General features: G+C 47.4%; 1 protein-coding gene across 1 annotated transcript in view; it reads right to left on the bottom strand.

Annotated features, from left to right (window-relative positions):
- Positions 1-10516: 10516 nt before the first annotated feature.
- Positions 10517-26053, bottom strand: part of epha4b (eph receptor A4b) — a 113455-nt gene continuing 97918 nt past the window's right edge. Inside the window, exons 12-17 of the mRNA XM_062553630.1 lie at positions 20956-21017; positions 18951-19160; positions 16684-16833; positions 15059-15252; positions 12063-12200; positions 10517-10695 (exon numbers count right to left, since the gene is read on the bottom strand). Of these exons, the coding sequence (XP_062409614.1) occupies positions 10596-10695; positions 12063-12200; positions 15059-15252; positions 16684-16833; positions 18951-19160; positions 20956-21017 (854 nt within the window). The 3' untranslated portion in view covers positions 10517-10595. The remainder of the gene's footprint in view (positions 10696-12062; positions 12201-15058; positions 15253-16683; positions 16834-18950; positions 19161-20955; positions 21018-26053) is intronic.

A 26053-nucleotide genomic window follows, 5' to 3' on the forward strand; every position in this document is an offset into this window, starting at 1 on the left:
GGAAGCCAGCAAGTCCAAACACACAAACACGGCCAGCTTCACTTGGCTCCAAAGTATTCTCAAATGATCAACAAATAGACCACCAAGGCAGCAAACAATAGGAAACAAACACCTACAGAAAGAGAGGGAGAGGAGTTTAGTTGCACTATAAATAGGCTAAATCTATCTATCTATCTATCTATCTGTCTATCTATCTATCTGTCTATCTATCTATCTGTCTATCTACAGTAGGCTATCTATCTATCTATCTGCTTGTCTCTTTCTTTCTCTCCTTTCTTCCTTCTCATCCCTTTGTCCATTCCTCCGTCCCTCTCTGTTTCTTTCCCTGTCTCCTGTGCTCTCTCTCTCTTCACTTCCTCAGGCAGGGCTGGAGAGCCAGAGAGAACAGTCCACTCAGTGCTGCTGTCTGTAGGCTATTCTTTCCTGCATGGGTCATCAGCATTGAGCGCGTGCTGCATGGCTGAACCCAATGAGGCCAGGCATGATCGGAACCATGCATGTAATGCTATTTAAATCTCCCCCGCTCTCTCCTCAAATTGAATAAGGAACTTTGATGGCTAATGAAAATTTGAGGGAGCGGAAATGCTTTGATAGGCAAATTGAAGCCCCATGAGTATGAAATGACTTGGAGTAGGAAAAAAATACAAAACACAAGCGTAGCGTTTCAGAGGGGTGGTGGCACATTTCATTAAAATTACAGGCAAGGCAAAGCCCAGACTCAAAACGCTGCTGTACGAATACAAAGCAGCAGAACCTTAAAGTAAAGGTGTAGTGTGCAGGGCTTTTTGTTGTTGTTGTAAAAACCTGTTTCCAGACTTACCATAATGATGTAATTCTGAAGGCCCTGCATGAAAAGATTTCCCCAAAGCATGTTTGCCTGCTTCAATTATTTGAGATGTGTCATGCCCACTCAAAATGTAAGCAGAGTGAATACAGATTGACAGTCATTTTTTTTTAGAATAAACCAAAACAAGGATCAATCTACTAATGCTAGTCTAATAACATTTTCTAAAATTTAGCATACATTTGTTTTTTAAACTAACAAAATCACCCCGGTGTTCTTGTTACCTAGTAATTATTTTAATTGGCATATTATCTGTAAATGACGGGCTACAATGACTCTCCTAACTCTAATCCAAAGCTTTGTTTGTGCAAGTACAAAGTGAAATACTGCAGTTCTTAGTGACGAGTCATGATGAACTCGAATTGAAATCAAATTAGTTACATGACAGAATGAAATCAGACACTATACTGGTTATGCTTTCCAATTTCTTAAATTTCTTTCTTATGTTTTCAATTAAATTTCTCAATTTACACAACAATTTTCATTATCTTTTTCTTTTCGGAGCAACGAGTATAAAGAGTATAGTTGGACTGAAATGGCATTGTTTGTGTGTGTAACTGATTGTGGAAGTAGCCTGATTGTGTTGATTACAGAAGGCGTTCCCATTCAAAACTCAAAATGTAAAAGGGAGCTCCACTCTGGGTTGAGGGCTGACTGGGCTTGTCAGTCCGGTATGATGTGGCCAGCAGACTCACTGAGGGTCAGGCTGGAACAGGGGGTGGTGCAGGGGCTACATCACAGCAGCAGGAAGTGCCTGAGTGGACACCAGGCTCCGGAAAACGCCGGATATCAGTTGCCACTGCGAGGGATGAAATTACATCACAGTTTAAGTAGGTCCTGTTCTTTTCACCTTGAGGCTGCGCACATCACAGATCACAGTGTACACTACGCTGTTTTGTTGACTGCATTCCCAGGGGGTAGGATGTCAAAAACTTTCTTCCATCCTCTGGCTGATGGCCTGGCTGTTGTTCACGTGGCCCTAATTGGGGTGTGTTGAAGGACATGTGAGGGTGGATGTGAACACAATGGGAGAAAGAGACAGAGAGAGTGAGACCTGAAATTGTAATAACTTCCAAATAATGTGATAGCATGCGGGAAAAAAATACAATGGAGTGTATCACATTATTGGATTTAATGTTATTTTCAGAACCCAAATATGCAATGATTTACCAATATTAACTTGGCTAGTGCTTCCACCAATAACTCGAGAATAAGCCAGAACCTAAGGAGATCATTGATGTATGTTTCCCTTTTCTTATTGGGGACCAAGCAGCACAACTACTAGGAACAGCGTCATGATTCACTTTCTAGTGCCATATCTATGCCTTGACATAGTTGGATTCTTGCCCCCCCCCCCCCCCCACACACACACACACACAGGCCACAGACTTTGACGAGTCTTCACAGTATTGCCTACAGGTGATCTTTAAACCAAGCTCCAGAGTGGTTTTCAAAATCCGCTCATACAATTCATCCCTAAGCAACCAAACAGAGATTGAGATAATAGGTGTTGGCACCAAATGGCACCAAATTTAATATGGACTTTGGACCCTTGCTGACAGCCTGGCAAACACATTTTCAATAGAGGTATTGGTTTGGGCTCTATCTGTTCATTTTGTATTTCAAGGGGATATACTGTAGTCAGCAGTTTTATGAAACTTAATAAACTCTTTCTAAATTATTTTGGAAATGCTGCAAACACCTCTTTTGTGTCAACAGATGTTGTAAATGCTGCCAGACCCACTAGGGTGAAGCTGCCAAATAGCTAATGACCTCATATTGGAGCCAGTATTTAGTCAATTAATATACAACTTGGCCTTAGTACTAAGTGACATCATATTTGCAAGACAACTATGCCCTGCCTTGATGCTTGGCCTCCTCATTGCTGCTTGTAGTTGTCTGTTACTTTGAAATGCGTAAACCTTTGAGGGAAACCCAAAATGGTGGTGTTAAAGCACTCAAGACGTAAACATGATATTACCAAGTAAACAGATGGGGCCCTTTCCAGTAAGTGTGGCACGTTTCAGTACTATTCACCATGCATTTCTAGAGAAAAAAGGTAGCAACTTCTCTGCTTGGCCTCTAATAGTTAAACATAGACACATACTGTATGATTGGAAACAACTTCACTGCTTGTAGTCCATAAGGGAAGGTAAGGAAAGGACACACTAAGGGCATCAACATAACTCACTGCTTGGCCCCCATCAATTGGTGGCATGCTACCAAAACATTACAATAAATATTAAAATGAAAATCTCCTTACATGTATATTCTGTACTATATCTTGAGGCCATTGCAAAATAACACACACACACACACACACACACACACACACACACACACACACACACACACACACACACACACACACACACACACACACACACACACACACACACACACACACACACACACACACACACACACACATACTATTTAAATGATTCCACCCCTCTGAGGGAAACAGGCATATTGCTTGTGTTTGTATGCAGAGAAGATGTGAGAGTGTACTGTACCTCAGGAGGGAGAGTTCGGTAGTTTGGAAAGGGGTGGCAGGCAGGTGGGGTTAAACCGAGGGCAGGCTGGTGGGCTAGGAGAGGGAAGGTCATAGTTAGGTGGGGTTAGAGGCGGAGGGAAGGTAGGGTTAAGAGAGAGAGGGGGAGTCTGCTGGGGTTAAGAGAGGCGGTTGTTTGAGGATGCTTTTAGCCCTGGCATGTTTAGAGCAGTTCAATCGCAATGTGTGTGTTCCCAAAGATCGGTTCATTTGGGTGATGGGAACATGCCCATCACTCTCTGTTTTGGAACAGCACAAACAGGCCAAGGCTGCCTAGAGGTGTCAGCTCATTTCCAATCGAAACATCTGTCAAATTTGAAACAACAATCTGACCAATGTCAGAGTAGTTTAACCGTGCGTGAGTGCTGTTTACACGTTTTGTTCCGCTCTAAATGTTGTTGTGTGAACATGAAACGAACCCTGGGAGAAGCTCTACGTTTGTATCGATTCAGCCCGTGAACCAGAACAAAATAGCCATGAAAATGCCCTAAGTGTTAGAGGCAGCGTGAGGACATTTTGGGTTTATATCTGGAGGGAGGGAAGTTTTAGTAGGGCTGGAGCAGGAGACAGGGCAGGGGTGGGCTTGGAGCAGGAGTGAGATCTGCCTGCCTGCCTGCCTGTTTCTCCTTCTCTCTGGGAACAAGTCGGGCCTGCTGCTCTGGGGCCGAGGCGTTGCGGTAGACAGCAAATGGCGGCTTTAATTAGAGAGGATTACATTACAGATGAAAAACATTCTCAGCCCTTCTGTGTACTCCCCCCAGGGCCAGAAAGCACACATTCAGTTCCCCTGTCCATTTGAAGTTTGGCTGTAAAAGTTTGAAGCATGTGGTACTATTGTAATGTTTCATTATTTTGTTTTATGTTTTTTTCCTTGCATAAACAGATGGCAGACATGCAATTTATTCCACATTTTAAGAGAGTTTCTGCCTAAGTTTAGCTGAAATGTATTCTCAAAAAAAGAAATACTGCTTTTTAATTTCACAAAACAAAATCTGGTCATCATTGCATCTACATTAAAGTGTCCATTTCCTTCTCTCCACGGCTCTTTGAAAGACTATCCCATGAAACCAAAGTGGCATTAAAACCCCCCCATTGGCATGTTAGCCATATTGCATTATTACACCATTCCGTCGAGGATGTGGGTAACACGGCGGGCGGAGAAGAGGATCCATCACCATCTGTCATATCAGGCTGGGCCAGATTAGAGCCTGATCTCTATCAGGGCAGCTGTGGATTACAGCGCTAGATATCGATTCATCTCCAAATGCGCATTGACATAATTTGAAAAGGTTACATGCTGCCGTGGGTAATGCCTCCAAAGGCCAGGAGTGATTGATGCCCGTGTCAGATATTAAGAGCACATGTACACTCAAATGCATACAACCGTTTCACACACACACACACACACACACACACACACACACACACACACACACACACACACACACTCTCTCACACACACACACACACACACACTTCTCTGCTGTTCATCTCTCCCTCTCTCTCTCTCACACACACACACACACACACACACACACACACACTTTTCCTCTGCTTTTACCCCCACACATAACACATTTACTGCTCATCTCACACACACACACACACACACACACACACACGGTAGCGGCGCAGCAGGTCTCGGGGGGTCTCTAGCCTAATTAGGGCTCTCAGTCATCCTGTCAGGGCTGGGGTTTAGGTGTCTCCTAATGTGGCCGGGGCGCACATTAAAACAACACAGGAGCCCGGCCAGCTATAGATCCACACTGACCTCAAGAGGCCCAACTGGCCAGACAGGAAAAATGACCCACACATCACTGGGTCTCCCTTAAATAATGACCCCCCTCAGCTACAGACAGCTTGACCACACACAAACACACACACTAAGCCATACTCATTCATGCACTCAATCACACACACACACACACACACACACAAATACAGTTTGTATAGTTCACATACACATGCAATGTCCTTGAGGGCAGAGAACAATAGAGCTTTTCTGTCTGGATAGGATTCGCTGAGTGATAAATACTTTGACACTGATTAAATGGACAGGCTCTTACGTGTGCTACTCACATCCTTTTCTCACTACCCTGCAGCCAAGTGCACATGCAGTGTTAAGGGCTCAGACAGCACACATATAGGCATGACCTCCATCTCTATGGCCCACTACCAGTGCTTATGGCGTTGCTCCTTCACAGGCCTGCAATTGTACTGTAACTCTTGAATCATTGCCTACTTTAATGTATGTAGCATTGATCCTGGCTACAGCCATTTTAGTCCTTCAGAATGGTTAGAAGGAGGCTGACAATAAATGTACACGCGCACACACACACACACACACACACACATACATGCACACACTAAGAACCTTTTAACTCTAATGTTAATGTCATCTCCATCTCCAGACCAGGTCTAGATGATTGATGCGTGGCTATACAGTGTTTTTACAGAAGGCTCTTTGAGCCAGTGAATCTGATGCGTAGTGTGTGTGTGTGTGTGTGTTTGGGGTGGGGGTTAGGTATTAGGAGTAATGGATCTAACATAGACTGACAGGCTGTAGCACACTGCATTAAAGAGCCGTGGGGTCAGCGACCTCTGTGTCTCCAGAGGGCCGGGGATCCATCGCTCTGGGGGTATGAGGTTTCCAGTCGCTCCCCCAGGTCAACGCCAGGGCCTGAGGTGGGAGAGAGAGAGTGTGTGTGTGGGAGTGTGTGTGTGTGCGTGTGTGTGTGTGTGGGGGGGTGGCAGCATCTGCCGAGAATACTTTGGATGTGTGTGTGACATCTTCATCAAGATTCCACATGATCTGAAGATGGTAATGCCTTTCTGTTTACTCACAAATACCAAAGTAGTTAGAGAGAGAGAGACACACACTCTGAGAGAATATTATATATGCCTCTTCAGTCTGATAATACTGTTTCATGCTATGCTAATGTGCCAATGAAACTAATCAGTTGAGCTTTCATTTGATGACGGAGAGCAAAAGATACAGAGAGAGAAATGGAGAAGAACAGGGGGCGCACAGGCCTGATAAGCAGCAATAATGCAAATGTCAGCCACAGAGAAGACACACTACACCTTCAGGTGAGAAATTAAAAATATTAGCATATTTATTAACAGCGACATGAAGATCATCAAAATGCGTACACCCTTTTGAAATTCAAGCTCATATAAACGGGAAAAGAATAAACATTGCCAAAGCTTACACTTCATCTCATCAAAAAAAATAAGAAAAGAAAGAAAGAAACATGGAAGCTGGCTGATACAAGCCTCTCGCATTAGGTGACCGAACCTGCCTGACGAGCAGCTGAGGGAGAACACACAGCTGCTGGGTGTGGATGGTGTGGGTTGCCCATGAAACGTATCCAGGGGTGCACCAAGATCGCTCAGACGATGTTGGGGGTGGGGGGCTGGCATTACATATTATCTGAACCTCGCTACCGGACCTCTCCATTTACAATGCAGCTTCTTCTGTTCCTTCTTCCTTGTGTTTTTAGATGGTGGGGAATTGATAACACTGATGCACAATGTGCCAGCAATTCTGCTGTCTCATTCCAGGAAGGTGTGCACCCAAGGAGGCGAGAGGGGAAAGAGGTAAAAGATCCGACTGAGCAGCGTCCACTTTTTCCACAGCTCTGTGTGTGTGTGTGTGTGTGTGTGTGTGTGTGTGTGTGTGTGTGTGTGTGTGTGTGTGTGTGTGTGTGTATGTTTGTGTGTGTGTGTGTGTGTGAAAGGGTGTGGTGGAGTTGAGAGTCACTGACATCCTTGTTTGACAAATAAGAGAAGAATGAATGTAAAAGGTTCTCCATTTATAGGTTTCCTGACAATAATGCAGATGCATGATTGGCTCTGGATGAAAGCATTGTGAAAGTAACTATATTAAAAAAACAACAACAAAAAACTCTAATGAAAACAAAACAAACAAAAAAAACAGTGTCCAACATCAAGTTCATCACTTCATACTAGACATTTTTGAACCTGTGCATAAACTTCACTGACATTCACGACACTGGGGTGCAGACCTCTCCTATAGATTCTTCCTTTCCCCATCATAGCTATTTGACAACAATTTAAAAACCAATAGAGGGATATAAAAAAACCACCAAACTCACTTTAAGTACAGGTCTTTATATAAGAGGAATCCACCATTTTGAAACAGCTACTGAATCCATCATTTTGAAACAGCTACTGAATCCAGCATTTGAAACAGCTACTGAATCCAGCATTTGGAACAGCTACTGAATCCAGCATTTGAAACAGCTACTGAATCCAGCATTTGGAACAGCTACTGAATCCAGTATTTGGAACAGCTACTGATTCCAGAATTTGGAACCGCTACTGAATCCAGCATTTGGAACAGCTACTGAATCCAGTATTTGTATCCAATAAAATACCACAGAGGAAGAGACTCCCTGCCTGGAGCCCCGTGTAGAGGAGCATGTCTGCCATGCAACGCCATTGTACAGGCGGACATTGCCAGTTCCGTCGTTAGCGCAGTTGTAGTGTAAGTGCTACGCACTTTGACTTTGGGGGAGTGTGGGACCACCGAAACAAGCGACTACCTAACAACCCAAACAGAAGTGGAGCGAGTCCCATGGGCCTAGCTTTACATGGGGACGAGCTTTTACAGTGCCATCAGAAGGAGGGGAGGGGCTCGAGAAGCTGATAAATACTATATACATCATTATTGGTAATACTGTCTCTATGGATATCAAGAGAGAAGGGGAACCCAAACCAATCCAAACCAAAGAGAAAGGAAAGACAGCACGGTCCATAAGGCATCTAAAAGTCAAGCAGCTACAGAACGTCCACTACAGCGGCGTGAAGACTGCAGTCCCTACCTACAACCTGTCCGTTTACCCATCGCAAAACAAATCCAAACAGAAATCCAAAAAGTTCCAGAAGGTCCGGTGCTCATGCTACATTCTGCGGACTCCAAAGGGTTCCGCCCACACGCCCTGCCAATCCGTCAAGTCTCTTCTCACCAAGGAAAGAGAGAAAGGAAGGAAGAGAGAGATAGATAGAAGGAGAGAGAAAGAACGGAAAATTGCATCTGCCAGTATTCATTTCTTTTCTTTCTTCTGTACCAATCCATCCCTTCCCCTCTCCCTTTGCTCTAAATTAAAGTACATCATTACAAACATTCTAGAGGTTTGGATCAACCCTGTACATATTTACACTATAATACAATCTCATATGCCGTGATTCACAAGAAATCACAAGAATAAATTGCTGTAAACATGGAGGAAAAAAAAACAAACAAACAAAACAAATCCAAATCAGCCAATCAAACTAAAAACACAGTCAACACAGACACATTGTACAATGAGCTCATAGAGTGTGAAGCAGTCCATTTAACATACTGCAAGTCAACCAGTACAAGATTGCTGAAAAATAAAAACAACAGCAAAACCCTCCCCTAGAGAAATGATGCCCATGCACTTGCTTTACTTTGCAGTATACTGTTTAGAATCTGATACTCGTCCTGACAAGGGGAACGTCAACATGGTTTCAAAATATATAGCATTTAACAGAAAATACACCACACCACACAAATGCCATGTGGCTTAGAGCTACACACATAAGTGACGGCAAAAACTACATTCTACTACATATGCAGTAATCGTATCATATGCAAGTGCTGGTCATTGATGTACTGTATATCTCTGATAAATGCCTTATATTTTCACAGCGAATGGCAACAAAACAAAGTGTATTCAACAAAAACATTAATGTGACGTTTTCACATTTTTCTATTTTCTCTGTTCGCACTTTTTCCTACAAGCACATATTTCACATACATAAGGTTAGCTGACCAACAGAAGACAATAAAGAGTGCCCTCACAGCCAAAGGATAAAGCCCATCTCTCCATGTCTTCTATCAAGCCATGCCATTAAGTCAGCCCTCTGTCCAACTGTCCAGGGTCTGTCCACTGAGCATTTCATGGGAGCGCAATTGCCAAGCTATCACTGAAGCAAATACAGAGATATCATAAGGAAAACTCAACACAATGTTACAATAACTTACATACAATGCACTTCTGCTATCCTTAGAATCTCAGAAATGAAATGAATGTCAGATAGCTTGGCCTTTACAACAAGCATAATGATAACATGGACATAAAGAAATATTCTCTTTCTCCTTTGGCTACCACTTTAGCATTCTTCGCCCTATGACTTATTGTAATCAATAACACAAGATGAGCCCTCGAGTTCACAATCACTAGTATTATGGGATGTGTCTCAGTGTTGTGTAGCTTGCCAAGGCTGATGGACTTCACCGCCGTCACTAGAACATGCACACAAAGATCATTGTTCTGTGAATGGGAGTCACAAGAGTGGCCAGTCACATCTAGGTCCACTGCAGTTGAAGCAACACACACACACACACACACACACACACACACACACACACACACACACTGAGATGAGTGAGATGAGTCTAAAACACTCTTAATATCTACCCGTGTTATAAGATGAAACCTGATGGGAATTGGTGTGTCATTCACAATTCATCATGTAAAACAGGAAGTGCAGATGATTCCCTTCTGATGACTCCGGGCCACTTCATATGAGCACCCACACGTGGGTCCCTGACTAACTGTTATGGACCAATTAAAAATGCAAATGACAATAAAACAAACCAAAAATTAGACAGACAAAGCAAACAAACAGACCCATTGTAAAGCACAAACATGAGCTGTGAGTTGTGAGTCAACTCTTTTTCTCAACTTCACAACAACAACAACAACAAAATGAAACAACAACACAAATCCCATAAGCCCATGTGACACTGAGCCATGCTGTCTGGAGGCCAGGGAGGTGACCTAATGTAGATCAGTTTCTCCCTCTCTCCGCTGGAGTGGCGGTGAGCCGAGCGGCTGTGTGGTTGGGGGGGGGGGGGCGGAGTGCAGGTACGAAAGCCGAGTGTTGCGCGGAGCTTGGAATCAACATCCGACATCCGAGATGGACGAAGCGGCGTGGAGGAGGGTGCTGAGTTTCCATGGTAAAGCCTAGCGAGCGCCTGCGACGCGTGCAGCTCCCTTTACTGCTGCTGCTGTTGTCCTTTATGTTTTCTTTTCCTTTCTCTCTCTCTCTCTCTCTCTCTGAATCTCTATGTCTGGCTGTGGAGGGAGGAAGATGAGAAGGAGGAAGAGGAATGGGAGGAGGAGTAGGAGGAGGACGAGGGGGTTATACGTGCACGTGGGTCCCTTGCGTGTGTAGACTCTGGACGCTGGACAGGATCTTTCTCTGGTGGCCCACCAGCGTCACACCCATCTTCTCCAACTCACTACGCCCACAGAGGGAGAGAGACAGACAGACAGACAGACAGACAGAGAGACAGAGAGACAGTGTGAGCACAGAAGATCAGAGTCTGGCACTATCACAGAAACTTCTTTTTATGGCTCTCAATTTTCCACTGAAGGAATTGAAAACCCAATACAATTGTCAGACATCTGAATCCTGTTTGACAAAAAGCTACCACACTACATGTGCTTAATCTTTCCTCACAAATGTCCCCCCTCTCCCTAAAATAACAAGTTACTGGAATCAGCCCCAAAGCCTTTGTCAAACTAAATCATCAAACAGGCAGACAGACAGAAAGCAAGCAAGCTCCCTGTTCCGGTGCTGGGTAGCTCTCTGCGGTGGGCCCAGTGCGGTGGGACGCCAGGGAGCCGCGTCAGGCTGCCGGTGCTCCTGCTCCTGCTGCTCGTAGCCCACCTGGAGGCCAGCGCCAGCTGCTGCTAACAACCTGAACAAATCAGCTCTCGGTGCGCGGCGAGCTAAGCGCTAATCTCCCCGCAGGCCTGCGGCTGCTTGGACACGCGTCTCACCACCTGCCTGTCTGCCTCCCTGTCTCGCTGCCCATCTGCCCGCCCGCTTTCCTGTCTATCGGTCCGACGTGGTCCGCTTGCCTGTGTGTCTGCGTGTCTGCCCACAGAAGCGCAAGAACAACAGCCCCTAGGTGTCTGGAGAAAAGCGTACAGACGGCATCCAGCCCGCCTGCCTGCGATCATTTTACAGGCATGGACAATGTGCTTAGAGAGATACGCAGGAATAACCATCTGCTAGCCACACATGTGATAATGCCTTCAACACCACCACACAGTCATCAGCAAGAGGGTTGGAACACTTTTATCAACGTGTCTTACAATGGAAACTCAGCCTATAGCCTACAGCCACTAACACAACAAAGTACAAGGCATTCTTAATTGCGGTCTATCACAACTGTCTATGGTGTGAATGTGCTTTATTTCCTGTAGCTCAACAAACTCAAGCAATACAGTATATGCTGGACTCTTAAACCTGGCCAGGTTTCTAATGCTTTCTCTCATAAAGTCAATGTAATATTCCAAACTGTATTCTATGATAAATCTGCAAGTCCTAACTGAGAAAGAGGGACACTTTTCCAACTGTGATCAATGTGACTCACTAAACCGATAGTTCACAATGAAATACAGAACAGATTACTTTACAAAATAATACTTGATAGCGTTCTCCACAATACTGTACCTCTCAGGAAAACCTGAGGCAGCCCTTCTTTAATAGTAATGTGTCTACCAATTGACACAAATGACTGTGCTCTATGATGAATCATTTGTGTGTCTAATGGAGGATGTGAGTGTGTTGTGTGATGAGGTGTGCAGTGCCTCTCACCTGATGCTGATGTAGAGGATGGAGTCCAGAGTGACGTAGCCGGCGGTGGTGAAGTTGTCTTGGTACTGACCCATCTTCAGGGCCTCCAGCCAGTCCTCCACCGTGCTCACCGCAAACTCAGGCGACGGAGGGTCCTCCCTGGTGGACAGAGACAACGCCAGGTGAGGAAACTGACACGGACTGAAGCTGACTGCACGTGTGCAATATGAATGTGAAGATGTGAGGTTGCCATTGTTCTACTGTAGGGGTGCCTGTCTGGAGGAGACAAATGAGACGAGGATGGGTTCACAGCTGTGGAAGACAACACCCGGTGGAAGTGTATGATTCACCACTGGAGTGACAAGTCTTGTCAAGATTTTCAGAACTCATACTGTAGCTAATCACAATCGAGGATCACAATGATATAGTGTTAATGCTATTATTATATTCACACTGCAGCGGAAGAGTTTGACCTTCAAAATACATGTCAGTTGAAATGATAAAACTTGCAAGTATGGAGTAACAAGAAACAGTGGTGATACCATCACCAAACGTCAACAGAACTATGTTTTATTCTGTTTTTCTGTTCTGTTTTGTTTTCCATTCTTCTGCTCTCCCTAAAGGTCAGTGTGTACTTGGTGAAGTAATGTTTAAGTCATGAAAGTAGAGGCATGCTGGGTGAGTATGCATGCCTGACAAAGTTTTCAGATTTCATCACTTCAGTGTGCCTGTATCAGATCTGGACAGCTGTCTCTAACTGGAGCAACGAGAGGAGACTACGAGCACAAGTTTCTGGTGAAACGTTCCCAATCTGACAAATCCAAAAAGATGAAAATGATCAAATCCAAACAGCACGCTGTGTTTTACATTGTCATCTCTGGCCTTTACACAGAACAAAACAGATATCAATCTTTCCCTGCGTCTGGATATCTGATCTAAGATCATTCAAAGCGTTCGATCCGTCTCCAGTTGGCAGCTCAGTCTTGTGCTCGTGTGAGTGAGTTTTGTGTGTGTGTGTGTATATGTGTGTGAGTGAGTTTTGTGTGTGTGTGTGTGTGTGCACTGTGTGTGTGCAGATAGAAGCTGAAAGCTCATGCAGCTCGTTGTGAGGGTGGAGAACTGGATGGCTGGAGTTGTGGCGGTACAGGATGAGGGATGCCAGGCAGCTAGTGTGTGTGTGTAGATAGGCAGCAGCTCACAGAGCTCCTAGTTAAGGTGGAGCTCCCGACGGTAAGGGTGGAGCCCACAGCGCCTATAGGGTTACAGTGGGGGAACGGACCCGGCAGCACACTGTGAGTGTTGGCACGTGGCGCGGCGTGGTGTTTGTGCAGGAGGTGGCCGGCCCACACACCCCCGGGCCAGATCGGAGCGATTGCTCCGTATGAGTTTACAGCCCGATCTGCTCCGTGGTTCACACTTCACAGAGGGGGCACTGGGGTTTGGCCTGAGCTCCTCCAGGGCCACAGACCAAGGGAAGGAAAACAACACAGAACACCTCGGGCCCAGCAGTGGAGTTCAGTAGGAGTGCCCTAGCACAGGGCAAAATGGTGTTGAAAAGAACGAGTGGCATCACTTAGGGCAGGGGTCTCAAACTCAAATGAGCTGGGGGCCACTGTAACCAACATCAACTGGTTGGGGGGCCGCATAGGTCCCCCCCCCCCCCCCCCCCCAAGTCTGTGGTTTACGAAGGTGTAAATACTGTATAGCCTACCTATCTAATCAGCATATGATGTCTGGATGACAACTACCTAGAATTATGCACCTCTCAGTAAATACTGAATGTTGAACATATTTGAGCAGTTTTACTTTACTTTTTTTTGTCCTTTCGCCTACATAAGAAATTAACAGCAAAACAGTAAAATGTAACAACAGTAAACTATGGCTACGCCTACTAGGCTACTAACACAACGCTTTTGCATACAATGAAGTAGCCTGGTCAAATCAGTGCCTGTCAAGTGACTTTGTAATTTTTCAGCTGTCTGTACGGGGTCCAGGACACTATCATCTCAATTACCACTGGCACCTCCATTATGTTGGGCAGAGGGTCGAAGCATGGTAGCCGCTAGAAAACACTGTCGTTCACTCAAAAGACGCACCTTCACAGACGCACCCAGATCACTGTCAATTACGATCGATCATAATCTCCAAAAGGCAGACATACTCCAGAATCAGATATGTGAATAACAGACCCAAGACCTCATGAAACGTGATTTTTTGTTTCTACATTTGATGTATTTCTGCTTCAGTTTGTGCAAAACTATGTCCTGCATGCATCGCTTTCGCGTCATTGCAAACCGCACGTCTCCTGCGTGTAGTTTAATGAGGGGGCTAGTTCGTGAAAACGTTGCTTGAATCGAAACACTTGATGTCTAGCAGGTGGAGTCTAGGCTACAAATGAGACTTGTCACCGTACCTCCCGTCTGTTTTAACCCGTGTCGTTTATCGCATAAAAAATACCCTCAAGGGGCGACTTAGGCATTATTATTTTGACAGAAAGTTGCGGGCTGGAACATGTTGCAAGTAAACAATTGCTAATTCGTGTTGTTGTCACGAGCCTGAGCTATGGTAGCGCAGCCATAGAGCCCAGCCCACGAGAGTTACAAACTATAAAATGCCCAGATGCATGCGCGGGCCGCACTAACATTAAGCTTCGACTTCAGGCCGGGGGCCGCAAAATATCATCTCGCGGGCCGCAATTGGCCCGCGGGCCGCGAGTTTGAGACCCCTGACTTAGGGGCTTTACAGCGTGGGCACAGAATGCCCAGGGACAGAGTAGAGGATATGACCCAGTGTGCATGCAGCATGAGGACATGTGGGACTGCATGGGGAAGAGCAGTGTAGAGCACAGTGTCTGTGCTGGGGGACATGAATGTGAGCGTGGATACCATGATACAGCATGACAAGGTAATGGATAACAAGGGACGGAATGTCAAGGTATGGGATGTGATGAAATATAACGTATAGCGCCTAGTGTGGGCTGGTGTGATATAGAATGAGTGGGTGGACAGGGCCCTCACCACACAGAGCTGTTGGCCAGCTCCTTGAGGCTGTTGGGGTTGCGGATCAGCTTGTCCAGGGTGTTGACGATCTGGCCAAACTTGGGCCGGTCGTTACGGCACTTCTCCCAGCAGTCCAGCATGAGCTGGTGCAGGACCAGCGGGCAGTCCATGGGCGCGGGCAGCCGGTAGCCCTCATCGATCGCCTTGATCACCTGAGGGGGGGCAGAGGCAGAGGAGGGTGAAATATGCTAAATAGGATCGGTACATGGTATTCACTTGGTGAAGGACAGGAAATGATATATGCAGACAATATGCACACTAATGAAAAACAGTGCCTTGTACACACACACAAACACACACACACACACACACACACACACACACATACACACACACACACACGCACAGTCAAGAAACATTTTGACTGCATTTTTCATGCCCTCTGTGAAAAGGCAGTGGGAGATAAACAAAACATTTGTATTCATCTATTTTTCATATTTATACTTTTCCATCTCTACATCTTCCAACTCGTGTATCAAATATTTGTATTGGCCGCTTTATGCATGAATGAGCTGAAGGTTATTCCAAGTAGCTGACTAAAAACTGTAGTCACATCCACTGAAAGGAACTTCGGAGTGATGCTAACTTGAAGAATGAACTCCATAGCCCCCTCTAACCCTCCCTTGTGAGTCGCTGCTGACTCTGGGCCACGTCTGGCCCAGCTCTGTCTCCAGCAGCTCTCTGACTGGCTCTGGCTGGCGTCAGGATCACATGCTAGCGTGTTCTCAGTGTGATTGCTGCTCGTCTGAGGAAGACTCACACAGAGCAATGGCCTGAGGTGCTCTGCAGGCCACCTCTCAGTGGCACGCATACACACACGCACACACACACAAACACACGCACACATATGCAAACACAGACACACACACACACACACACACACACACACACACACACACACATGGATTATGCAGGACAAGTGTAAGGTAGCTAATAAGCAGAGGCAGACATCCCGGTTCCAGAAAGTAAAAATCCTGCCATATATCAGGTGATATCACTAATTATTGCATCTACTTGACTGCTAATTAGCCCTTTTCACGGTGATGTCAGACGAAGCGTTGCTGGGTATCCTCCGGCATGTCCAGCCGCCAAACACTACAGAAGAAGAAGAAGAAGAAGAAGTATTCATGGGTTTCATCAGGTCCCTTTCCACAGGTGTATACAATCAAGCACCATGCAGTCTGCATTGATAATCAAGGTGCTTGATTGTATACACCTGTGGAAAGGGACCTGATGAAACCCATGAATACTTCTTCTTCTTCTTCTGTAGTATTTGGCGGCTGGACATGCCGGAGGATACCCAGCAACGCTTCGTCTGACATCACGTGAAAAGGGCTAATTAGGATGAGCTGGTTTACTAAATGGTAATAAGTATACTTTAACCTGTTTTAAACTGTTTATATGTGTGTGTGTGTGTGTGTGTGTGTGTGGGGGGGGTGATATTTATGTGGCTAAGAGTAGGAATATGAAGAAATATGAGGACTCTCTGCGGAATGATGGAAGAAAACATGTCACAAGAAAGAAAGTGAGAAGGAAACAAACCAGTATGGAAATGTAAGGAATAAGTACTAGAACACACGTACGTCTTGGTTGGACATCTCCCAGTACGGCCGCTCTCCATAGGAGACGACCTCCCACATGACGATGCCGTAGCTCCACACGTCACTTGCCGAGGTGAACTTCCTGTAGGCAATAGCCTCTGGCGCCGTCCATCGGATGGGGATCTTTCCTCCCTGATGGCACGGGAGAGAGGGAGAGAGATGTGAGCAAATACATATGCATTGTGCATTCAAATGTTATTACAGGGCGTAACGCAAGGACAATGCCAGTGGCTGAAGCTACATAGTTTTTATATAGTACATGCTGCTGGCAGTAGATGTGGACTTGGACTGGACTTGGATATAGAATGTGTATGTGTACTGTATTTTGGAATATATCAAACATTTATAAGGACATCATACTGTAGTCTAAGTGACCATTTTCACATTATAAACACACCAGCCCATGCCTGAATTCAGCCATAATGCCTGAATACTTAAAGCCATGTGCCAATAGCTCTAACTATACTGGATTACAAATGAAACTTGAAATTGAGAGGGATAACTGAGAACAAGAGAAGGAGAGAGAGAGAGAAGGAGAGAGAGAAGGAGAGAGAGAGGGAAGACAGAGAGAGGAAGACACACAGAGAGGCTTAACAGATATTTTTTTAATCCACTGCCTTACATTCTCCCATGCATACACCAGTACAACATAAACGACATTCCACACACACAAATCTCACACACTCACATAAAAGTGCTCCCCACCCTGTCAAACTTTAAAAATCATTTGCCACAACCACCAATTTCACACAACAGCCCCCCCTCCCCCAAACGATAGAAAAAGACATAATGGCATTGTGATTTATAAAGGCACATTAAAATTTAATACAACTTGCCATAAATGGCCTAAAACCTCTATCGAAAAGAGAGGAAGAGAGAGGGGGAAAGAAACAAACATAAACCACCGCTGACAAACATCAGGGTAGGGCTCCACTCCCCAACACAACACAGCAGCACTCACTTTGAACACCCACCCCCCCCCCCCCCCATCGCTCTCTCTCCTTCCATCTCTCTCTTTCTGTTTCAGTAGCTCTCTCACTTTGTTGTTCCTGAGGAGAATCAGGATCAAAGACCCAGGAGCCTTTCGCTCTGCTCTGCTCTGCTCTGCTCTGCTGCGCTGCGCTATACTATACTACAGCAGCCTCTCCAGCGCTCGCTCGGCAAAATTGTCCTTTTAACAGCGCTGCAGTCCTCGGTGGCTAATCTTCACAGCCAAAGTCAAACGGAAGGCAAACTAGCGCTACTCTATAGACGAACGTGACGGGGGTACAAAGGCGCCGCGGCTTTGCCCATGGGGTATGTAGCTTAAACGCGGGGGCTCCAGGAGACAATCTGTGGCGCCATTAAATGGTGACATTAAAGACGTCGCCTCAAACAAGCGCTGCACTTGCTCTGAGTGTTCCTAAGCTGCTAAGAGGAGGTGAGGAAGAATGCAATAGAGCACAGAGTAAAATACACACTGAGAGAGAGGAAGGGGGGGAGGTGGGGGGGTGTTAAGAGACTGGTTAGGCAGGGACATAAAGACAGGCTCCTGCTGGCAGTTGAGTCTGATGCTGTGAGTCGGATGCTGTACAAGTCCGCACGCACACACTCACACACACACACACACTCCGAGAGACACACACACACACACACACACACACACACACAGGCACCATCTCCACGGCAGTGCAGTAATTGGTGCTCCTGCTGATAATGCACTTTGCATGGCTAACATAGATCCAGAGATCAGCGGGGCTGCAAGCCCCCCCTCTGGTCTGGACAGCTCTTCAGTAACTGTGTGCTGGTCTGTGTGTGCATCTGTGTGTGTATGTGTGTGTGTGTGCGTGTGTGTGTGTGTGTGTGTGTGTGTGTGTGTGTGTGTGTGTGTGTGTGTGTGTGTGTGTGTGTGTGTGTGTGTGTGTGTGTGTGTGTGTGTATGTGTGTGTGTGTGAAGCAGTAAGAACCAAACTCGGAGAGAGGGAGAGAGAGAGAGAGAGATATATATATATATATAGAGAGAGAGAGAGAGAGAGAGAGAGAGAGAGAGGGATAGAGAGAGGGTCAGATGTACTAATGATCAGGAGAAACTTTCAGAAACAACAAAATCAGTTTTCAGAGCGCCAGCTCTGCTTCTTTGTGCCATGCCAAAAACAACCTGTACTTTTGTTTACCCTTTAATGTCCTACTGTACAGTATCAACAGACAGACGGACGTGAGGAGGGCAACAGAAGTGGCTCAAGAGCGCTCCTGGTGTAGACTGGACTCACCCGTGTGGTGTAGGCCGCCTCAGGGTCATCCTCTAGGACTCTGGACAGGCCGAAGTCGGACACCTTGCACACCAGGTTGCTGTTGACCAGGATGTTGCGGGCGGCCAGGTCGCGGTGCACGTAGTTCATGTCCGACAGGTACTTCATGCCCGAGGCGATGCCACGCATCATACCCACGAGCTGGATGATGGTGAACTGCCCGTCGTGTTTCTGCCAAGGACGAACACAAACACAAAGATACTCTAGGTCTTCACAGCTCAGAAACAAGGATATAGCCAGCATGTATACAATGTCTTGTTGTAATACAACGTTACACACTGTGGCTCTAACATAGTTTGTTATGTTGTGACATTATGTTAGGTAACTCGGACATGATTTGTCATGTTGTGTAACACAACACCACACGTCACGGATACAATGCAATGTAAGACACACACTGCTGATGTGTGTATGACCTGTCATGTTTTCCTGTGACATAACATGACTCAACTCTAACAAGCTTTTTGAGCTCGGAAAACTGTGATGATGTACTGACACCTCGCCACCAACCAGCCATCTGTTTCTCAGGCCTCTGCCCTGTTCGCTTTTTTTCACTGTCTTTTTTTGAGCTAGTTTGTTAAAAGTCGGGCTTGTTTGTTCTGTCTCGAAAAACAATCGGAGCGACAAGCAATTAGGCCGATGTCTCTATCCCGATATCTCCACTGCAACCTAATCCGATTAATTCCCCAGAGCTTTTGTCTCTCCGAGCAATATCAATCTGAAACGTGCACCAGCGTTTCACAGCGCTCATAGAAGGTAAGTTAATTATGTCTTGTTTTGTGAAATGCAGCTGGCTGATTGATTGCCCACGCAGGCTTCCGTTATCAATCTCAGCAGGGCTCTTACAGTAAGAGAGGAGAGATAGAGACAGAGAGGAGAAGATGAAGAGAGATGGAGAGAGAGAGAGGGAGAGGGATCGAAAAAGAAGGATGAAAAGAGAGATAGAGTGACAGAATGAGGGAATGAAAGGGTGCAATAAAGAGAGAGGAAGAGAGATGGTGTGGAAGAGAGGGAGAGAGAGAGAAATAGAGACAGAAAAGGGGGAAAGGAGGAATGTTTTGGAGCCCGAGAGTGATGCTGAATTGATCTGTGCCCTAATTAAACATGTGTACCCTGAGCGGATGGGCTATGAGCTATTAGCCATAAAACTGATGCAGTAATTATATTAGCTTTTTATGTGGGCTAAAGGGAGTATTTATGGCCTTCATTATGGACTCGCCAGCAAAATTTCAGACGTGCTGTCCTCTTTCTCTTGTTTCGTTCTCGCTCTCGTTTTCACTCGCACTTCCATTTCTCATCTCCCTCTCTCTCTCTCTCTCTCTCTCCCTCCATCCCCACTCTCTCTCCCAGTCAGTTTTCATTTTCATCTCAAAGTATGAGCTATAAAGAAAAGCTGCACTTAAAAAGAAAAGTGTATCTCTGCTGTAAATGCAGTTATGAGGGCGATTTGTCCTTTGTGGCAGAAGCGGTAATAAATTGGACATGGAGGGGGGGTGTACCCCCCAACCCTGTTGCAATAAATCCACAGACTTTATTCAGTCTAGTCTGGTCTTCATGTCCATGTTTTTTGGTTTTCCTCACACCTTTCAGGATGAAATAACGTAGCCAGGGGAGCAGGAGCAGAGGGAGGGAGCAAGTAATGAGTGTGTGTGTATGTGATTGTTCTTGTGTCACTCTCTTACGCACACACACACTCTCTCTCTCACACACACACACACATACACACACACACACAAACAGACAGAGAGAGAGAGAGAGAGGGAGAGATCTGTGTGCAATTTGCGTGCCCTGATAGGCTTACAGGCTGCCATCTTCAGCTGTGCGTGGCGTATTCATTCAGCAGGCGCTTGCCTATTTCCTGGAGCCCATTACCCAGACGCTGCCTCCTAAAAAGGCTACATCCTCTCTCTCCGCGCGCGCCGCGCCGCGCAGCCTCCCATGGCAACCGCCGCCACAGCTGCCTCACCTTTAGGAAAGTGTCCAGGGAGCCGTTCTCCATGTACTCCGTGATGATCATCACCGGCTTGCCTGCGGAGCAGAGAACAGAGGGAAGGACAGCGTTAGCACACGCATGGAGATGAGAGGAGGAGGCCATAACAGAGAAGAGATGAAAGAGGAGAGGACAGGATAGGAGGAGACAAGAATAGAGGAGAGGAGAGGAGAGGAGAGGAAAGGAGTGGAGAGGAGAGGAGAGGAAAGGAGAGGAGAGAAGAGGAGAGGAGAGGAAAGGAGAGGAGAGGAAAGAGAGGAGAGAGACTCAGAGACCCTGAATGGGAACAGATTGATAGGCCCTCATGCCGTTCCCCACACTGCAGGGACATACATCACAGTAATGATGCCATTAATCCAACAGGCCAGGCAGGGGATAAAAGAGAGTGCGAGCAAGAGAGAGAGAGAGAGAGAGAGAGAGAGAGAGAGAGAGAGAGAGAGAGAGAGAGCGATGAGGTAAAAAGAGTATGATGGGGTGGATGGATGGAGAGAGAAAAGGAGAAAGGGAGGGGGAGAGAAACAGGGGTGTAAACTAAACTAAAGCGCCTGACCATTGCTCAGGCCTCAGCTTCCTCATCAGTCACCCTGACAGATCCTCATCCTTGACTAGCCCACCACCACCACCAGCAGCACCAGCAGCACCACCAGCACCACACCAGCAGCATGTCCACCACTGAGCCCCAGGACACAGCTCCCACACGGGCCCTACACCAGAGGGGGCCCGCACACACCAGGACATCACACAACATCTGGGACAGAGTGAACAAGGATGGGAGGGGGGGTCAACGGACCAGAAGCGCCTGCGGGCCTAACACTCAGATAGGGGGCTGAGGCTCTGGAGGGAGAATGGAGGGTCTGGCAAGGATGTGTGTGTGTGTATGTGTGTGTATGTGTGTGTGTGTGTGTGTGTGTGTGTGTGTGTGGAAAGGCTGCCATTTGGAGGTCAGATGGTGGCAGAAAATCTGGGTTAATTGGTGAAGAGACACCTATGTGTGTCTGGGGGGTTTGTGTGTGTGAGCAAGTGTGTGTGTGTGTGTTTGTGTCTGCTGTAGACCATCTGAACACATGATGGTGGTGTGGGTGGGGGAATTGTTAATGATGACACACCTGTGTATATGTCTGTGTGTGTGTGTGTGTGTGTGTGTGCGCGCGTGCTATTTTGCCAAGGGCTATGATTGATAAGCTGTGCTTTGATGTCTCACCTGCCATCACACACAGAGTTGATACTTTGCCATCACACACACACACACACACACACACACACACACACACACACACACACACACACACACACACACACACACACACACACACACACACACACACACACACACACACACACACACACACAGATAGTGACACAGTTAATCTACTGATTAGCCTGAGCAGCTGAGACACTCACACACAAATACAAACTCCCCTTTATACATGTTGGTACGCATGTGCACGCACACACACACACACACACACACACACACACACACACACAAAATTGCTTTTTTTGTCAGATTCATGCTGCATTTATTAACATTTGAGACAATGTTTTTCAATAAATCCTTACATAACGTTGTGAGTCACACTGCCACGTCCTCGCCCCGTATGTGTGTGTGTGTGTGTGTGTGTGTGTACATCAGTATGGCAGGATTATGCAACCACTGGCAGCGGGTCACAGTGTGGTGTGGCAGAACTGGCCCTGAACTGAGTCCTCCACCCCAGCTGCTACCCAGGATGCCTTCTCCTCCTCTCGGTGAACCTCCATCTCAGACCTGGAGGCCCCCGTCAGCGCTAATGTGCTGTGACTCGGTGGTCAACCCCCCCCCCCCACCGCCCCCCCACCCCCCCGAAGCCACACCCTGTACTGCGGCTCTGGAAAAATCCCTGTCATTATTAGAAGGCGCACACTTGAACCCCAGAGCAGAAACACTGCGGTCACGGTGGGGTCAAGCATGTGTTCTGTGAGTGTGTTGTTGTTGTTTGTTTGTTTAGTTAATGGAGGAGAAGGTTGATGTTGAGGGCATGAACGTGTCTCGTGTCAGGGAGTGTGTGCGTGCTGAGATGTGACAGCTGAGGCGACACTGACTGGGGCTGGGTAGAGATGTGTGTGTGTGTGTGTGTGTGTGTGTGTGTGTGTGTGTGTGTGTCTGTGTGTGTCTGTGTGAGTGTATATGTGAAACACGGCAAAACAGCCTAATAAACACTAACTGCACACACACACACACACACACACACACACAGGCCCGTGGTAACAGTGCCTGTTAAGGCTGTGTGAGGCAGTGATGCTGGAGAGGCTATGCATCTGGAGCCCAAGCTATCACCTAGACCAGGAAGGACAGGGGAACGAGGGAGGGTGAGAGGACACACTGTCCTTACACACACACACACACACACTCACTCTCTCTCTCTCTCACACACACACACACACACACACACACACACACTAATGAGGTATAAATTCAGCTGTCAGTCTCACAGCATCCTATTACCCAGCCTGGTTTCTTTAAAACACATCTGAGAGGACAGAAGAAATTGAAAGACGGGAAGAGATAGGTGTGTGTGTGTGTGTGTGTGTCCATGCGTGTGCATGTACGCTTGAACACAGGAGATAGAGCAATGCGAATCAGGAGAGGAAATATAGGGTGGAAATGAATGTAGCAATCCTACATTTCTTTTTTTTTTCAATGTATGTGTGGCAATTTTGGTATCTGACTTCCAAAAACTAGTGTGTGTGTGTGTGTGTGTGTGTGTGTGTGTGTGTGTGTGTGTGTGTGTGTGTGTGTGTAAGTGTGTGTGTGTGTGTGTGTGTGTGTGTGCAGACATACTTCATCCCTCTTGTCCCCGTTTAGAGCAGAGTTGTAACAGCTCCATTTTACCCAGAGGCCCCTGTCCTGTGCTCACCAGGTGTAAACACGAGGCCTGTCAGGCCTGATGGATTGGACACATTTGCTCTATCTTGCCTCCATAATGCTACGGAAGTGTGTGTGGGAGATACCACAAGGCACTATGTGCCAAGTGTGTGTGTGTGTGTGTGTGTGTGTGTGTGTGTAGGGGGCAAACACTTGGGACACACACACACACACACACACACACACACACACACACACACACACACACACACACACACACACACACACACACAGAGGAGCACGCCTGGGTTGAACAACACCCCAAATTAAATCACTATCTCACCATGATAAATGCAACCACTCAAACCGCTCATCTTAACCACCCCAGTTCTGTTGAACCACATAGCCCCCAACTCCACACACACAGAGGGGAGGGGAGGGGAGGAGGGCGGTGAAACAGAGGGACAGAGAAAGACCAAGAGAAGGAGAGAAAATACAATCCCATTCCCCCGCTCAGACTAATGTTCCTGTCAGAAGGGGACGCAGATAGTGAATGGCTCTGGCAGGGACGTGGCCCTGAGCCGGGCCCGGTGCGGCGCTGGTGCCGGCCTTATCTCTAAGGCGATGGACGGCTGGGCCGAGAGCCGGCTGTCGTTGTCGTGGTGCGGTGCGGTGCGGCAGCGGGGGACCGGGGACAGGTGGTGACTGATGTGACCACCGCGTTGGCGTGAATGTGTGTGTGTGTGCGTGTGTGTGTTTGTGACTGCTCTATCTCTCAGATGGATGAGACAGCCTGCCAGCATTGATCCTGCGCCTGCCCCAAGGGGAGAGGGGGGGCCGCGTCTCTGGGATCACACGCCACCCTGGGCCCCCTGACTCACCCCCCACCGCCACACACCCAGCCAGCACTGCACACCACATGCTGCCAGGCCCAGCCACACACCACACAGCACACACCCAGGAGCTCGGAGATAACCACAGAGAAGGGGGGGGGGGGGGGTCTTTCTGACTGTCTGTCTGTCTGTCTGTCTGTCTCTTTGTGAAAAAGAGCCGATAGAGAGAAGGGCGATTTGAGGCAGGTGGAAGTCCGGGGCATGCATAGGTTATACAAAGTGCAGTTATATAAATCAAATGTGAATACTGAATAAACAAATGTGTGTGAGTATGCGTTTATCTGTGTGCCTTTGGGTGGGTTTTTGTGCATTTCATGCCAGTTTATACACATGGAGTTTTTGTTGGTCCCCCTGCATGGCCCACAGATAGGCATCAGTATCAGCGGTGGCCTTCTCGGGCCATAATTGACTTGCATGATGTGGGGCCCTGGAGAGAAGCCTCAGATAGAGCCTTGCCCTCCTCCCCTCTCCTCTCCTCCCCTCCCATCCCCTCTCCGCTCCACAGTCTCATCTGAGCTGGCCCGAGGCCGCTTCATTACTCCATAATCCAAACGCTATCAAGAGCCATCATCTGAACATCTGACACGGCAAATTAGGCTGACATAGTACAAAAGGTTACCAGAGAACTGCAACAGCACGCACAGCAGAGTACACTGGCGCACGCACGCACACACGCACACACACACGCAGGCACGCACGCACACACACACACACGCCCATGCACACACACACACACTTTTATAACACTCAAAATCTCACACAGACTCTAAAACACTCACTCATATCCATAAACACCATGTTTAAAACATGCAAACACACATGCAAGCACACGCACACACACACACACACCCTCTCCCTCTCTGCCTCACTGCTCTCATTCTCGATGGGCAAGGCCCACACAGAGCAGCTGATTGAGCGAGTCGGTCCTGCGGCCTGATCACACGCCCAGCCCAGCGGGCTCCTCCTCCTCACGCAGACACACGGGGGACCGCACGCTGCAGGGGGACGTGACGTGACATGGCTCATGACGGAGTCTAGCGTGACGCCAGACAACTCGCGCACATCCCCCCCCCCCCCCGGACCCCAGCGCTGTCCTCGGGAGAGAGGAGGGGGCACGTGGTACACGGCACGCCAGCGAGGTACGCCGAGGTGCGCCAGCGCAGGCCTTGGGTGAGCCAGCCGAGCGGGGGAATGCCAGCGCCGCAGCGCCCAGACGCCCCGGGCCGCTCATTATACAGATATTAGGCACATCTCCTGCGCTGCGCTGCGCTGCGCTACGGCTCGGAGGCTACGTCTTGTGCTGTGCTGCTAGTCTAGCCCTCATGGCCGCGGGGCTGCG

The sequence above is a fragment of the Sardina pilchardus genome, chromosome 2 (genome assembly GCF_963854185.1).
Source record: "Sardina pilchardus chromosome 2, fSarPil1.1, whole genome shotgun sequence".
Taxonomy (NCBI): domain Eukaryota; kingdom Metazoa; phylum Chordata; class Actinopteri; order Clupeiformes; family Clupeidae; genus Sardina; species Sardina pilchardus.